Genomic DNA, 14,611 nt, shown 5'->3' with positions numbered 1-14,611 from the left:
CTACATGAGGTAGCCCAAAGGCTTCGAGATAAAAGGAAGAGAGGAGCTCGTGTGCAAGCTCCAGAAGAGTCTCTACGGGCTGAAGCAAGCCCTGCGCCAGTGGTACAAGAAGTTTAACAACTTCATGAAGCGAGCTGAGTTCGATAGGTATGAGGCCGACCACTGCTGCTACTTCAAGAGACTTGAAGACTCCTACGTGATTCTTCTGTTGTACATCGATGACATACTGATCGTAGGTGTCGACCTACACGAGATCAACGAGCTGAAGAAGAAATTGTCCGAAGAGTTCGCGATGAAAGATCTAAGAGCCGCAAAGCAGATTCTCGGGATGAGGATCAATAGGACCAAAGAGAGCATCGAGCTCCCACAAGAGGAGTACGTGAAGAAGGTTCTTCAATGCTTCAACATGGAGGATGTGAGCTCATGTCAGCACACCGCTGGCTAGCCACTTCAAGCTGTCCAAGGAGCAATTGTCGGTGACGGAGGATGAGCTAGCGTACATGGACAAGATCCCCTATGCTTCGACCATCGGAAGCTTGATGTACGCAATGGTGTGTACGAGGCCGAACATTGCTCATGCAGTGGGACTTGTGAGCAGTTTTATGAGTAACCCGGGGAGAGAACACAGGGAGGCTGTGAAGTGGATCCTCTGATATCTAAGAGGCAGGTTGAGCTCGGCGTTGATATTCAGGAAGTCCGAGCTACGACTTCAAGGCTACGTCAATAAATCTTCACAATTTTTTATTTTTTTTGTTACGATTTTAAATCTTTATAAATGAATTTTAAACGTTTAAAATAAGAAATTAACATCCCGATTACACTATTTTATGCAGTAATGGGTGATATTTTAGTGTATGTCAAGCTTAGTGGTACATGGGTTAAACCATATGTATACAAGGAGGGTGCATCGTTTGTACTTGTGCTTCCAGATGGTTTTGAGTACAACCATCTCACGGACGCCTTGTATGCTGAGATGGGGCTCTTACCGTCCACACATTCCATTGTGGTCAAATATGAGACACCATTTTCGGCATTGCCAATAAAGATTACAAACGATAGCCACGTCAAAAGTTACTTGTATTTGAGGAGCCGAGACATTTCCATGTCAAATTATCATCTTGTTATAAATAATATAAACAAACAATGTTTATTGACATTGATATAAAAAAAAATAGGAATTAATTATTTTTCAATAACTCACTGTGACTTTTTATTGACATTAATATAAATAAGTTCCAATGTTTATTGACATTAATATAAATAAAATAAAAAATAATATGAATTAATTATTTTTCAATAACTCACTGTTACTTTTTATTGACATTAATACAAATAAGTTCCAAGGTTTATTGACATTAATATAAATAAAAAAAGAACATGAATTAATTATTTTTCAATAACTCACTGTGACGTTTTATTGACATTAATACAAATAAGTTCCAATGTTTATTGACATAATATAAATAAAAAAAGAACATGAATTAATTATTTTTCAATAACTCACTGTGACTTTCTATTGACATTAATACAAATAAGTTCCAATGTTTATTGATATTAATATAAATAAAAAAGAATAAGAATTAATTATTTTTCAATAACTCACTGTGACTTTTTACTGACATCAATACCAATAAGTTCCAATGTTTATTGACATTAATATAAATAAATAAAAAAAGAACATGCTCATGTTTGGAATTTCAAACAGAACATGCTCATGTTATTGACATCAATACCAAAGAACATGCTCATATTGACATTAACAAAAAAGATGGAGAATTTGCAGCATAAAACATGCTCATGTTTAGAATTTCAAACAAATAGTTTTGTATGCGCTCATGCGATTGCGGCATGTCATATTCGTAACCTTCCACCTGTGGACTTTTGTACCACCGAGTACTGGAAAAGGTGTTATTTAATAAGTTTTAATTTAATGTTGTAACCATTTTGTAATTCTGAATATGATCTAATACTTTAAAATTTAATGTTACTTAGAACATGATAACGTTGAAGTACCAATCTCAAACCTGCCGGTTTATTGACATCAACGTTAATAAAATAGACGGTTTATTGACATCAACGTTAATAAAATAGACGGTTTATTGACATCAATGTCAATAAAACAAATGGTTTATTGACATCAATGTCAATAAACTAGACGGTTTATTGACATCAATGTCAATAAACTAGACAGTTTATTAACATCAATGTCAATAAACCAGCTACTGTCAACCCCGGCAACACCAAACACATGTTATCAAAATTGGGAATCAACAATATTGTATAAACACACATTTGAGCGCAGTTATCCACCCGACGTTCTCTCGGTTCTACCCGGCCTCGTCTCACCGACGCTCGTGCGGCAGCTCCGTCATGTCTCGGGCCGTGTCCTCGTCGACCCAAACCGCCGCTGTGGGCTCTGCGTAGCCCGCCCTAATCGAGCCTAGACCCTCGAGAACAAAACTCAAACGAAGACCAAACAAAATCCATAACAACTCAGTTACACACGACAAAAAAAAAAACAGCATACACGGCCAAGTCTCACGGCCAAGTCCAAAACACGTCCAAAAATCAGCAAATCCATGGTAAATTCATCCAAAATTCGAAAACAGCCCAAATCAACAATCCCAAGAATAATTCCAAACACAAAATCGACTCACAATATCAACAATTCTCAAGATTATCAAAACCCCCAATTTCTAATGAACATACCCTTATATTCGGCCAAAATAATCAAGAGAAAATCCAAACAATAATCTTAATCCATGAATCCGAGTAACAACATCACAACCGAGCTCAAATCACGTCCAGAGTACATCAATTTCACGAAATCAAACCAGAAAATCAAAAATCCCAATCTCATGAACAAACCCTAATCTAAAAATCCATTTTCGGGTTTGATTTTTCTTACCCAATTCCTGTGAAATTCACTCTCCTCGGTGGGTTCTCTTCCTTTCCCGGCGTTCGCTTCCTGGTCGGTGTCCACGGCGACGCGCGGCGTTCTCGTCTCCTCGGCCAAGGCGTGCACGGTGGAGAACTGGTGGCTTGAGCTGTCGGCCGAGCTTCCTCTTCCTCCGCGAGCTCAACTCTCTCTCTCTCTCTCTCTTTCTCTCTCTCTCTCTCTCTCTCTCTCGTTCTTCTTCTTCCTCGCTCAACTCGGCGACAAACCACGAGAACCCCAAACTAATTTTAGGGGTTTGAAACCCCCGTGATAAGCCTCGACGGAGTTCTTTCTTTCCGTCAGCTTCGCGCGCGGTCCCGATGACACACATCGATCTTCTTCTCGCCGCTGCTCCTCTTGCTCTCGCCGTCTCTCCCTCTCTCCGTCCTTTTGAGAAACTTAATTTACAAAATGAAGCTTAAATTCCGAGTCGCTACACAACTTTTTTTTGGACGCAAGAGAGAGAGAGAGAGAGAGAGAGAGAGAGAGAGAGAGAGAGATTTTGGACGAAGAAGAAGAAAAGAAACGCAGAAGAAGAAAATAAAAGATTTTGGACGGTTTCAAATTTTAATTCCAAATAAAATTAATTGATATAGGTAATAAAATTAAAAGAAAAAAAATTTAATTTTCTTATAAAGAGAAACTAAATTGAAAGGATATAAATGTAATAGCTCAATTCATGTAGTCATATTTTAGGATTAAATTAGACTTATTTGATTTTGATCCAAAATTATTGTGGAAGTCATAGAATATGAATAATCCTTTTTTTTACACTAAAAAATCCTGTTTGTCTCTATCAAATACCCATCAGCGACCTTAAGATTAAAGACACGGAGAATCTTCGTGTTAAGTGGCATTAGAATATATAAGCGATTTTAAAGGTTATACATAAGTGATCACCTATACTAGAACAAATTATTAGGTAGACCAATATTTCAACCGCGAATTTATGATGGTCGTTAATTTCAAAATTTAGAGCCAAAATGGAGTTAATTTACACAGATAAATTAAAAAAATAATAAAAAGAGTTAAGGACGCTTCTTAATTATTAGTTGTGCTTGTGCTTCTGTCGAGCCGTTAGGTACATATTGACCAACACCAACCTCATTTACCAACCCCAAAAAAAACCCCTAATACCTCAAATTGCTTATAAAGTTTCCATAAAAAAAAACAAAACACAACAAACTAGGCAATCTACGAAGAACCAAGCAAATAATGTAAAATAACTTAATAAGATCCTAAAGTTGACCTCTTTTAAATTCATTGACGCAATCGCAGGTTCAGCAAAACTAATTATATATTATTTCCGAAGACGCAAAATCCACAAAGGAAAAAGTAGGTATATTAATAGACATGGAGTTTTAATATACATTGGCAAATCAAATTAATTAGACTCAACTACTACTCTACATGACCAAATTATGTCACGTGGGATTACCGGCTCAATGTCTAACCACTAAGGAATGGTAGTTAAGACTGAAAATATCATGCCACATAAATACACAAAATTCATGCATAACATTCACGTCACATTTTTTTATTTTTTCCTTCTCAAAAAGTATATTGCAAATTAGTAGTATAGTAGTAGTGAAAATATGGCGTCTGAGGATCCAGAGTACCGTACATTGTTGCTGGGACTGGACTCACACTCGCATATACCGGACTTGACTTCGGCGGTTATAGAGGAGTTTATGGAGCACAAGCCCGTGGCTGCTCGGTGGTGGCCACGGCTCGTCGCGTGGGAGTCAAGGCTACTTTGGCTTCTCTCCGGGGCATCGATTCTCGTCTCGATTTTTAATTACATGCTTAGTTTCGTCACGCTTATGTTTGCCGGCCATTTGGGTGCTTTGGAGCTTGCTGGGGCTTCTATAGCTAGTGTTGGGATTCAAGGTCTTGCTTATGGGATTATGGTATGTCTATTATTTGTTTCAACAAAAGAAAATAATGAAAATGTCACTTTTTTTTCTTAGCTAACATTTATTAATTTACCTTTTTATTTGTGCTGAAATTTATTCCTTTACCTCAGTAGTTTGTACTCAAATTTTCAACAAGAGCTTTACAACTTTTAAGTTATTATAGACTATTACTTAGCACAAGTCAACTAAAAAAATTGAAGTCTTTCTCGTATATTATGTATTATGTACAAGACGTTAAAATGTGTGCATAATAAATATATATATATATATATATATATATATATATATATATATATATATATATGATAGCTATTACTGTGTAGGCTTTTTTCCAAAATCAAACAAAGTTATAACTGAGACAAATGTATTAATGAGTCTTAATCTAAAATTTGTTGAGATTAAACCATGAATTTGTTGATATGATATCAGTAAATTTTTAATTTGTTGACGTACAAATATAATAATACATGTCCTAGTAATATTTTCTTTTTAATTTTGAGAAAAATCTTCAATATGACTACTATTCAGGTACAAATCCTAGTTTAAGACCAAAACATAACTCTTCAGTGACTATTCATTTGTTCTACCATGGCGTTGACTCTTTTCGGTCTTGGTCAACAGTTGGGAATGGCGAGCGCGGTGCAAACGGTGTGTGGGCAAGCGTACGGAGCAAGGCAATACTCATCAATGGGAATCATATGCCAAAGAGCGATTGTGTTGCACTTAGGCGCGGCAATAATCCTCACATTCCTGTACTGGTTTTCAGGCCCAATACTGATCTTGATAGGCCAAACAGAGTCCATTTCCGAGCAAGGCCAAATCTTCGCCAGAGGCCTAATCCCACAGCTCTACGCCTTCGCTATCAGCTGTCCGATGCAAAGGTTTCTTCAGGCCCAAAACATTGTGAACCCACTGGCCTTCATGTCCATGGGGGTCTTCGCTCTCCACGTGCTTCTCACGTGGCTCTCCGTCTATGTCTTGGACTTTGGCCTCCTCGGAGCTGCTCTGACGCTGAGCTTCAGCTGGTGGCTTTTGGTCATTGTTAATGGGCTTTATATTCTTCTGAGCCCAAGGTGTAAAGAGACTTGGACTGGCTTCTCTATGAAGGCTTTTAATGGAATTTGGCCTTATTTCAAACTCACCCTCGCTTCTGCAGTTATGTTGTGGTGGGTTTGAACTTTGAAATTCCCAATCCCATGAATCAACATGAACATAAATTTTTTTTGTGACATTTTTTTTTTTCTTTTTCTAATGCAGTTTGGAGATATGGTACAACCAAGGACTAGTTCTCATATCAGGGCTACTAAGCAACCCCACTATCGCTCTTGACTCCATTTCCATTTGGTATGATTTACTACTTTTTTTTTTATAACACTTGTCACATTAGTTTGGTTTTTTCTCTCTTGATGAACTCTTATGTTCTTATGTTTTATTTTCAGCATGAATTACTTGAATTGGGATATGCAATTCATGTTGGGACTAAGTGCAGCAGCAAGGTAAAAAAAAATATGACTTGCTCCCTTTGTGACCATTACAGATTAAATCACACAAAATATTATTTTTATAAAATATGAATTTTTATTTTATTTTGTAGCGTACGAGTGAGCAACGAGTTAGGCGCGGGACATCCAAAGGTGGCGAAGTTTTCCGTGTTCGTAGTGAATGGCACAAGCATTTTAATCAGCATCGTTTTTAGTGCGATAGTGTTGATATTCAAGTTCGGGTTAAGCAAGCTCTTCACCAGCGATATAGAGGTCATCGACGCAGTTTCTGAGCTCACGCCATTGCTTGCCATCTCTGTTTTCTTGAACGGAATTCAGCCGATTCTCTCAGGTAACCAAGCCACCTCTATTATTCGCACTTAGATGAGTTCATATTTTTTTTTAGTGATGCTTATATTTGCATATAATTTGTATTGAAATTGCAATTCAGGTGTGGCTATTGGAAGTGGATGGCAAGGAGTGGTGGCTTATGTCAACCTTGCAACTTACTACATTATTGGTCTTCCTATTGGCTGTGTTCTTGGCTTCAAAACCAGCCTTGGAGTTGCTGTAAGACTAATTTCACTTTCTTTTTATTTTTCATTTTGTGGGAATAATTTGATTTCTACAATTTTATCACTGGCTTCATTGATGACTCGGCCATTTCTTTTTTACAGGGTATTTGGTGGGGAATGATTATCGGTGTTCTCTTACAAACATTGACACTGATTTTTCTCACTGTAAGAACAAATTGGAATTCGGAGGTAAATGACAATTTTGGCTAACTTCAAGCTTACCGATATAAATAGCTTGCACTCCAAGAAATCCTTTTTCATTAAATCGTGTTTATGTACTTGTAGGTTGAGAAAGCCGCCGAACGCTTAAAATCGTCTTCAAATGAAGAAACCGCGGACTTGATTACAGAAAGCTGAAGATTCTACTTTATTAATTAAACTCCCTTCAACTTTATTAATTAAACACCCTTCAACTTAAATTAGTCATCTTCTTAGTTTATTCAATTTTCACTTTTTTCTGAGGGATTTCGTTTTCGGTTTTTGTTTTTATATCTAGTTATCTGCAAGAATGGTAGCAACTGAAATGAAAATCATTTTTCCAGTGAGCTCAAGAAAACATTTAAGAGTTAACAATTACTTGATAAATAATTTGATCTTACAGAGGATTCCACGGCATTATTTAAACCCCGTTTAGGGCAAAAGATCAGAGCAAAACTGACATGCACTATAGAGCGATTTCGTCGTGATATACAACTCTTGATTAAATAATTTCATTTTTCGAAAAATGGATGGCATATTACCTACATTTCTACGTACCAAAAATTAAAAAAAAATTACTCGTACATCAACAAACCTCAAGCACCTGTAGAGCTTCAAGGTTTTCTTGAACTTGTTCACCATCGAAACTTTTCACTCCGATTTGTTCCGCGGCGTGAAAGTCATCATGATCATCGGCATCGTAATCACCATCATCTTCATCATCATCATCGTGGTCAGAGAATTTGGAAGCCGCATCGAGGTCGCGCTTCTTCTCCTCGGCATCTCGGTCAAGAAGCCCCACTAGAATTTTGGCCTCCCTTTCTTCTTCAGGCGTTTTGGCGAGAGACAAAAGGACGTTATTGGCCTTCCTGTCCGGAGGAAGTCCCATGGATTCCATTTCCTTGTACCAAACGACGGCGCTCTCGAAATCTCGGTTCCTTCCATACGCGTCCATGATTACGGTCAACGTCTTCTGGGTCGACTTTACACCGTTCGCCTTCATTTCCTCGTATTTCTCCATCATCTTCTCCAGATCGCCCGCCCTGGCGTACCCTTTGATCAACGTTCCGTACGTGACGTCGTTTGGTTTCAGGCCGTCTTGTTTTATCCTTGTGAAGAATTTTTCGGCGCCGTCCATGTTCGAGGCGTTCACAAAAGCCGATAACATTGTTGTGTAAGAGTAAAGGTCCGGTGTACATCTGCCCAAAACAAAGTAATTATGACAATGAAAGGGTAAATTAGTAATTTCATTTATCTAATCATCATGCTTTAGTATAATGGTTAACCGTGTTTATGGTGACGTGGAAACTTGTACCTGTCTCTTCTCATACTCTTGAAAACGGTCGTGGCTTGATCGACCATTCCCGAAATTGCAAACGCGTCCAGTAATATGTTGTAAGCTTTGTGGGTTGGCCTGGTACACATAGATAATCACATCAACTTGTAAGTAGTCGAGAAAATACATGCTGAGTTTGTCAAAAGCACATATCCCATACGATCATTTCTATAGGACGTAAAAGATCAAGAACACTTATATGCTACTTTGATACTCTACCACTAAAACAACTACCATAACTGTAAAACATTACCAAATATAACTCAAAGTGTAATAATTATTACTTAAACATCCCATGTTGAACAAAAAAAAAAGTTTACACAGACCTGACTCCGGCATCGAGCATCTCCTCGAAAACAGCAAGCGCTTCTTCTTCCCTTCTCGCTTTGCCGTACGCCTTTATCAGTAAAGCATAGCTCACCACGTCGGGTTTTAGCCCACATCTTTGCATCTGAAATTTGGGTTTTCTCTCAGATTGTAAGAAACTATTGAATTAATATACCAGATTGACATTCAGTTTACCATCATAGCATACCGATATTCCACTCGTGCTTGAAGATTAGACAACCAATTATCCGAAGAAGATCAAGATGATTACATCTTACAATCTTGAATTTGATACAACAAAAATAAACTAAAAAAAGAGGATAATTCGATCAATAAGATAACTACTCAAAACTTCAACTTAGTGTAATAACATGAAATAAGCAACAAGAATAACTGATCAAGCATCACAAGCTCTGATGCGGATACAGTATAATGCAAAAGCTATAAAAATCAGTAAATCTATTATTACGGGTAGTTCTTTTACCTGGTTATATATATTGGACACCTCCTTGTAATTGGTTTCGAATGACATCAAACTATTGTAAGTGATGGTGGATTGTGGTACTCCTCTCTCGGCCATTATAGACAATAATCTCCGAGCTTTGTCATAACTTCCAGCCTTCTTATGCATATAAATCATCATGTGGAACATCTTCTGATCTGGCTTCCGAGGTGAGTTAGCGTCGTCCAAAAGGGTCTCGAAAATTTCTTCGGCTTCTTTGAACTTGTATCCCTGAAGTAAGAGCAGGTTTTCTTATGATGTCAAAAGAAAGACGCCAAATAATCGATGAAAGATTTGTTTACGACAATTATAAGAGTAGAGTACACATGGTCAGTAAAAACTACGAAATAGGTCCGGTTTAAAAGCTTTATTCTAATTCCAAAAAATATAAATATAAAAACCTAGATTCAACCAAACAAGTTTTTTGACAATTGTTTCTCTAGTTGTAGATTTCAAATTTCTTGCAATTATATTGGCAATGCAGATTTAACGCTTCTTAGAAGAAGGCTTAGAGAGAACTATACACTAACACAAGATGTTAGGATTACACACCTAATTTGACGAACAAATGAAGGTTTGGTATGGCTAAGAACAGAAATCAATACATACAAATTTATAGTGGTACATTTCAATCCAAGAGCACACCACTGTAGAATATAAAAACCAAAAAAAAAAAATGGGATAATAAAGTTCAAGGTTACAATCACAATAACACACAAAAAAATGGCACACTGAAACCCCAAGCAGAAATACAAAGAATTAGGTAGATCCGCATGAAAGTCTCTGAGTAATGTCTTCATTGGGTAGGCGATAAATTAGGCTCCGCAACTCAACAAGAGAAAACAGGGAAGTCTAATGCTCATTTAGAAAAACCATACATTTCCTAATAATAATTTAATTATTGTTGGCCTTTCGAAGTTTGGCCAAAAGACAGCTTTAGTTCAAGATTTTAATTTTCATTATAAATATAGTACCTCAACAAATATTTTCAGAATGATTTGATACGTCAAAGCAGAAGGTTCAGGACCTGAAGACTTCATCCTCCGAAATATCGCCTCGGCGTTGTTGTATTTCCCTCCTTTCCCATATGCTTCCATGAGAGAAGTATGGGACACCACATTCGGCGGAAAACCTTTCTTGTTCATCAGAGTCAAAAGCTTCTCGGCTCGGTTGAAGTCTCCTTGCTTGCCGTAAGCCGTTATGAGCATCACGAAATCCATTTCGCTGAAGTTCCACCAGCTCTGAGTCCTAAGCCATTCAAGGATCTAGAAAACAGCAACAAATCAGAAAATCCCCAAAAAAAAAAATACTAAACTTGCACCCATAACACATTCAAGTGTGGACCTAACTCACACCCAAAAGCTAGCTTTGTCTAGATACTCAATCATTATGGGACTTTCTGATATAGTCACTCACGCCCAAGACTAGCCATCTCGGGTGTGAAGTAAGTGGGAATCAAGATCGAGACTGGGTCTGGCTCCGATACCATGTTAGAAGTACGGGCGTAAACACACCCGAAAAGCTACCTCAAAGGTTGAGGATCGTTGATGACTTACATACAGTGAGCGCATTGTCTAGATACCCGACCTAATGTGGGAGTTTCTGATACATACCTCGCCGACAATTTTCCATCTCCTGAGTTGCTTGAACCTAACCAAAGTGCCCAGGACGACATCCTTGGGGATCTCCCGGTTTTTCAAGCTCTCGTGCTTCAACACCGCGACCGCCGAGCCCGTCTCCTCGATCTCGTTCATCATCCTCCTCCAATTCTTCTGCTCAGCTTCGTCGGCCGCGTCTATGAAAGTTTCCTCTTTTCTCCGCTTTCTCATGAACTTCCTCGGCTCGAGCATTCCCATGCAAACCAGCCTTGCTCTGCGGCCCATCTTGACGTTCGTTCCAAAAGGACTCGTATTTGCATTTGATTTCCTATGAACTCCGAGTACACGAAAGGGTGAGATTAAAATCACTAACCTAAATAGAGTAAAATGAAGAGAACGAGCCTACTACAACTAAATTTCATTTTCAGACTAGTCCAACAATATTAGCACCGAATCAATAATTTGTTCCGAGACTTGAGCACGCAGAAAGGAATCGAATTTGACACTAAACCACAACATAAGTGAACACCAACACAAAGCTATAGCAATAGCAACAGTGAAACCCGATAGTTGGCACAGAAATAGAGACAAAAGTTTCGGTGCCGAAATTAAAGGGGTTTGCGAGGGTTTAAGGACAAACCTCCAGTCGTTCAGAGGAACGGAGACGAAGGGCTTCAAGAACAAGGCTTGAGGCATTCTGGGTCGCTTGCAATGAATGTTCCAAATGCCCAAAGAGAGTGTAAAGAGATTCAGAGTAGGATTTCCGTGAAGAAGAAGACTGATATAGAGAAGTTTGATATTTGTAAATGAAACGAAAATAAAATCTTATCTGAAGTGGTAGGACCAGCTCGGACTAAACCGGACTATGGCTCAGTTAGTTTTACTTGAAGACAAATTTCGACCGTAAAATAAACAAAAATTAGGAAAATAGTAAATTTAAACGTTTGACATTACTATAAGGGCAGTGTAGCGAAATATCAAAAAATGAAACTATAAAATTTGTTTTTAGCCTATGTTTCACAATTTTTAAAGAAATAGTCAACAGACTTATGTGGCAATAATTAAGATCTGATTTACCCTTATTTATTAACAAATTCTTCACTTTCTCTCTCCTACTTTTTTCCTACATTTTTTTTACATAAAAACTTCAAAAAATCATATCTATCTCATATGAACTCAAAATTGATTGATTCCAAATCCTACGGATTCGTGACGCCGAGATCTTCAAAAATAGATCCATTGTGTTTGATGAAAAATCATGTTTAATACCATAGATGTAAAAAAATCACGTTACTACATTAAATATGGAAATAACTGAAAATTTTTGAAATTATCAAAAAAATAAATGGAAACGTAACTATGATGCATTAAACATAATTTTTCATCAAACACAATGGGTCTATTTTTGAAGATCTCGACGCCACGAATTTGTAGGATCTGAAATCACTCAATTTCGAGTTCGTATGAGAAAGATACGAATTTTTGAAGTTTTGATGCAAAAGAAATTATTTGAAAAAAAAAAAAGAGAAATGGACGAATTTGTTAATAAATAAGGGCAAATCAGACCTTAATTATTGCCACATAAGTCATTTGGCTATATCTCTAAAAATTGTCAAACATAGGCTAGATCCAAAATCACATGTTTAAAGTGACCTAGTTACTTACAAATCTATTACTATAAATGGATAGCGTTTGGTAAATTTTGGGTAAATAATCACTTTCAGACATAAATCTTAGATAAATAGTCAATGCTTAGTATATAGAAATGATTATTTACCTAAAATTTATGTCTGAAAATGATTATTTACTTATAATTTATTAAGCGTTGACTATATAGCAAAATCAAACGTTTAAATTGATAATTTTTCTAATGGACTCTAAAATAAATAATAAAAAAAAAAGATTTCCTCCAAAAAAAAAACTCCTCAAAATAAAATTATAATGAATAAAAAATATAATGGACCCAAAGATGACGTGGTATTCTTGATTTGCCATTTTATTGAAATAAAATAGTGTGATATTTACGTCAATTTATATGTATAAATACATGGACCGGTCTATTTACATAAGATTTATGAAACGTTAGCTATATCGCAATGTGAAAATATAAATATGACTATATCGCAATGTGAAACTATAAATATGGTTATATACTAAATGGACCCAAAATTATATCAGTTTGAGTAGAGTATAATTTTTAAGTATCATACACAAGATCTTACTCATATCACTTAAATTTATTATTATAGTTATGAATTTTAAGCAAATTTTAGTGTACGTATTTATTAAATTTTATTTACTTTTTTTATTGAATTAATTTTTATTTTTTTTATTTTTATAAATAAAACATATTAAATGGGTAAAAAAAAATACACATAGGTTACCTTATACCATCTAGGGTTTTATCCCGACTCAAACCCATTTAAAAATAAATGGGTATGGGTAGGGTCTGATTTTACAGGACCCTACTTAGATCCTACCAATTGTCATCTATATATCTAGTCAAAAATTTTAGATATTTATGCGACTATTTTTTCCAAAATATATATATATATAGGATTTCTACAAATCGAACTTAAAATCAGAAACGAATCACATAAATACGAAGAATAAACACACACACGATGCGAGAATTAAGACCACTTTTTGTTCGCTACAAATTTCACTATAAGCTAAAGTCGAGGTACAATTTTATTTGGTGCTCTACAATCGAATATCGGCACACCGAGTATTTATAAGAAAAAACTAGAGCGAACAAAGAGATATGAAGTTCTCATATTACTCTCTGGCGAATAACCTTTACAGATCGATCCAGTAATCATTAACGTAAGGTTTTTAGTCGTCAAGGTCGATTGATCAGGGTCCATGTTGAAACTGTAGTTTAGAGGGATTTAAGCGAAAGGGAGAGAAAGACTTTGACTGAATTTACTGATCAAAACTTTATTACTTGTTCTAGTATTGTTCATTTGTATTTATACAACGGTGAGAATTGAATATCTAACAGCCTCTACAAAATTTATACAGCAAAATAACTACCGCTTAGGTGCGCGCGCGCCAAAAAAAAATAATAAAATAAAAAATCACTAACAGACTTACACTAATTAAGCAACTAAATATTGCTAACATGTCCTGCTATTACAATTTACAAGACATTATTGTGACTTACACTAATTAAGCAACTAAATATTGCTAACATGTCCTGCTATTACAATTTACAAGACATTATTGTCGTATATTTATACATACTTTAATTTAAGTAATTGGATACCGTCGGTACAGCCTTTCATCTTTGACTGAAATCTCTGCTTTGCCACGTTCAACTTCACTTCCCCGAGACTAATTGAACAAACAAATTACCAGTAGTTTTAATTAGTTTCTTTATTTTTATTTTTTTTGTTCGACAAAATATTATAAGATGTAGTGTGCTTAAATTAATAGTTGACTAAGGTCAAACCAATGTCTTAATATCAAAGTTTTGATTTTACTGAAAGGTAGGCCATAATAATTTTAATACCGTTACCAATTTATACTGATTCAAACTATCGATATATCAAATAACGATGAATATATGGACAATTCTTTATATAAAATATGTAAAATATTTATAGGTTTTAGAAAGTCCAAACTCCATATCACAAATAAAAAAAAAACAAGAAATTTTTTATATATACATATATATATATATATATATATATATATATATATATTAAAAATAAGAATAAGATTAAAAAAATTATTTA

General features: G+C 35.9%; 2 protein-coding genes across 2 annotated transcripts; one reads left to right on the top strand and one right to left on the bottom strand.

Moving 5' to 3' along the window:
- Window positions 1-4,478: 4,478 nt before the first annotated feature.
- Window positions 4,479-7,672, top strand: TT12 (MATE efflux family protein). Its single transcript, XM_089612065.1, has 8 exons — window positions 4,479-4,848; window positions 5,476-6,020; window positions 6,112-6,198; window positions 6,294-6,350; window positions 6,449-6,687; window positions 6,787-6,905; window positions 7,013-7,099; window positions 7,196-7,672. Exons 1-8 carry the CDS (start codon window positions 4,534-4,536, stop codon window positions 7,265-7,267), a joined length of 1,521 nt encoding a protein of 506 aa, XP_089468191.1. The 5' UTR covers window positions 4,479-4,533; the 3' UTR covers window positions 7,268-7,672.
- Window positions 7,673-7,677: 5 nt separating this feature from the next.
- Window positions 7,678-11,682, bottom strand: LOC149407208 (Tetratricopeptide repeat (TPR)-like superfamily protein). The gene is made up of 7 exons (XM_089612052.1): window positions 11,512-11,682; window positions 10,887-11,199; window positions 10,248-10,538; window positions 9,256-9,504; window positions 8,771-8,895; window positions 8,424-8,522; window positions 7,678-8,307 (listed from the first exon to the last, which is right to left on the bottom strand). The coding sequence occupies exons 1-7, from the start codon at window positions 11,565-11,567 to the stop codon at window positions 7,695-7,697; spliced, it is 1,746 nt and encodes a 581-aa protein (XP_089468178.1). The 5' UTR covers window positions 11,568-11,682; the 3' UTR covers window positions 7,678-7,694.
- Between the last annotated feature and the right edge of the window lie 2,929 nt (window positions 11,683-14,611).

Source organism: Urtica dioica, chromosome 1 (genome assembly GCF_054948205.1).
Source record: "Urtica dioica subsp. dioica isolate 48M chromosome 1, U.dioica_male_clone48M_v1_H2, whole genome shotgun sequence".
Lineage (NCBI taxonomy): Eukaryota > Viridiplantae > Streptophyta > Magnoliopsida > Rosales > Urticaceae > Urtica > Urtica dioica.
This window is presented reverse-complemented; position numbering and strand designations above follow the sequence as displayed.

Coding starts and splice junctions, on each gene's coding strand:
- TT12 (XM_089612065.1), top strand. CDS start 4,534: ATGGCGTCTGAGGATCCAGAGTACCGTACATTGTTGCTGGGACTGGAC. Junction 6,688..6,786: donor AATTCAGCCGATTCTCTCAG/GTAACCAAGCCA, acceptor ATTGCAATTCAG/GTGTGGCTATTGGAAGTGGA. Junction 7,100..7,195: donor GAACAAATTGGAATTCGGAG/GTAAATGACAAT, acceptor ATGTACTTGTAG/GTTGAGAAAGCCGCCGAACG.
- LOC149407208 (XM_089612052.1), bottom strand. CDS start 11,567: ATGCCTCAAGCCTTGTTCTTGAAGCCCTTCGTCTCCGTTCCTCTGAAC. Junction 9,505..10,247: donor TTCTGAAAATATTTGTTGAG/GTACTATATTTA, acceptor CTCTTACTTCAG/GGATACAAGTTCAAAGAAGC. Junction 8,308..8,423: donor AAGAGTATGAGAAGAGACAG/GTACAAGTTTCC, acceptor TGTTTTGGGCAG/ATGTACACCGGACCTTTACT.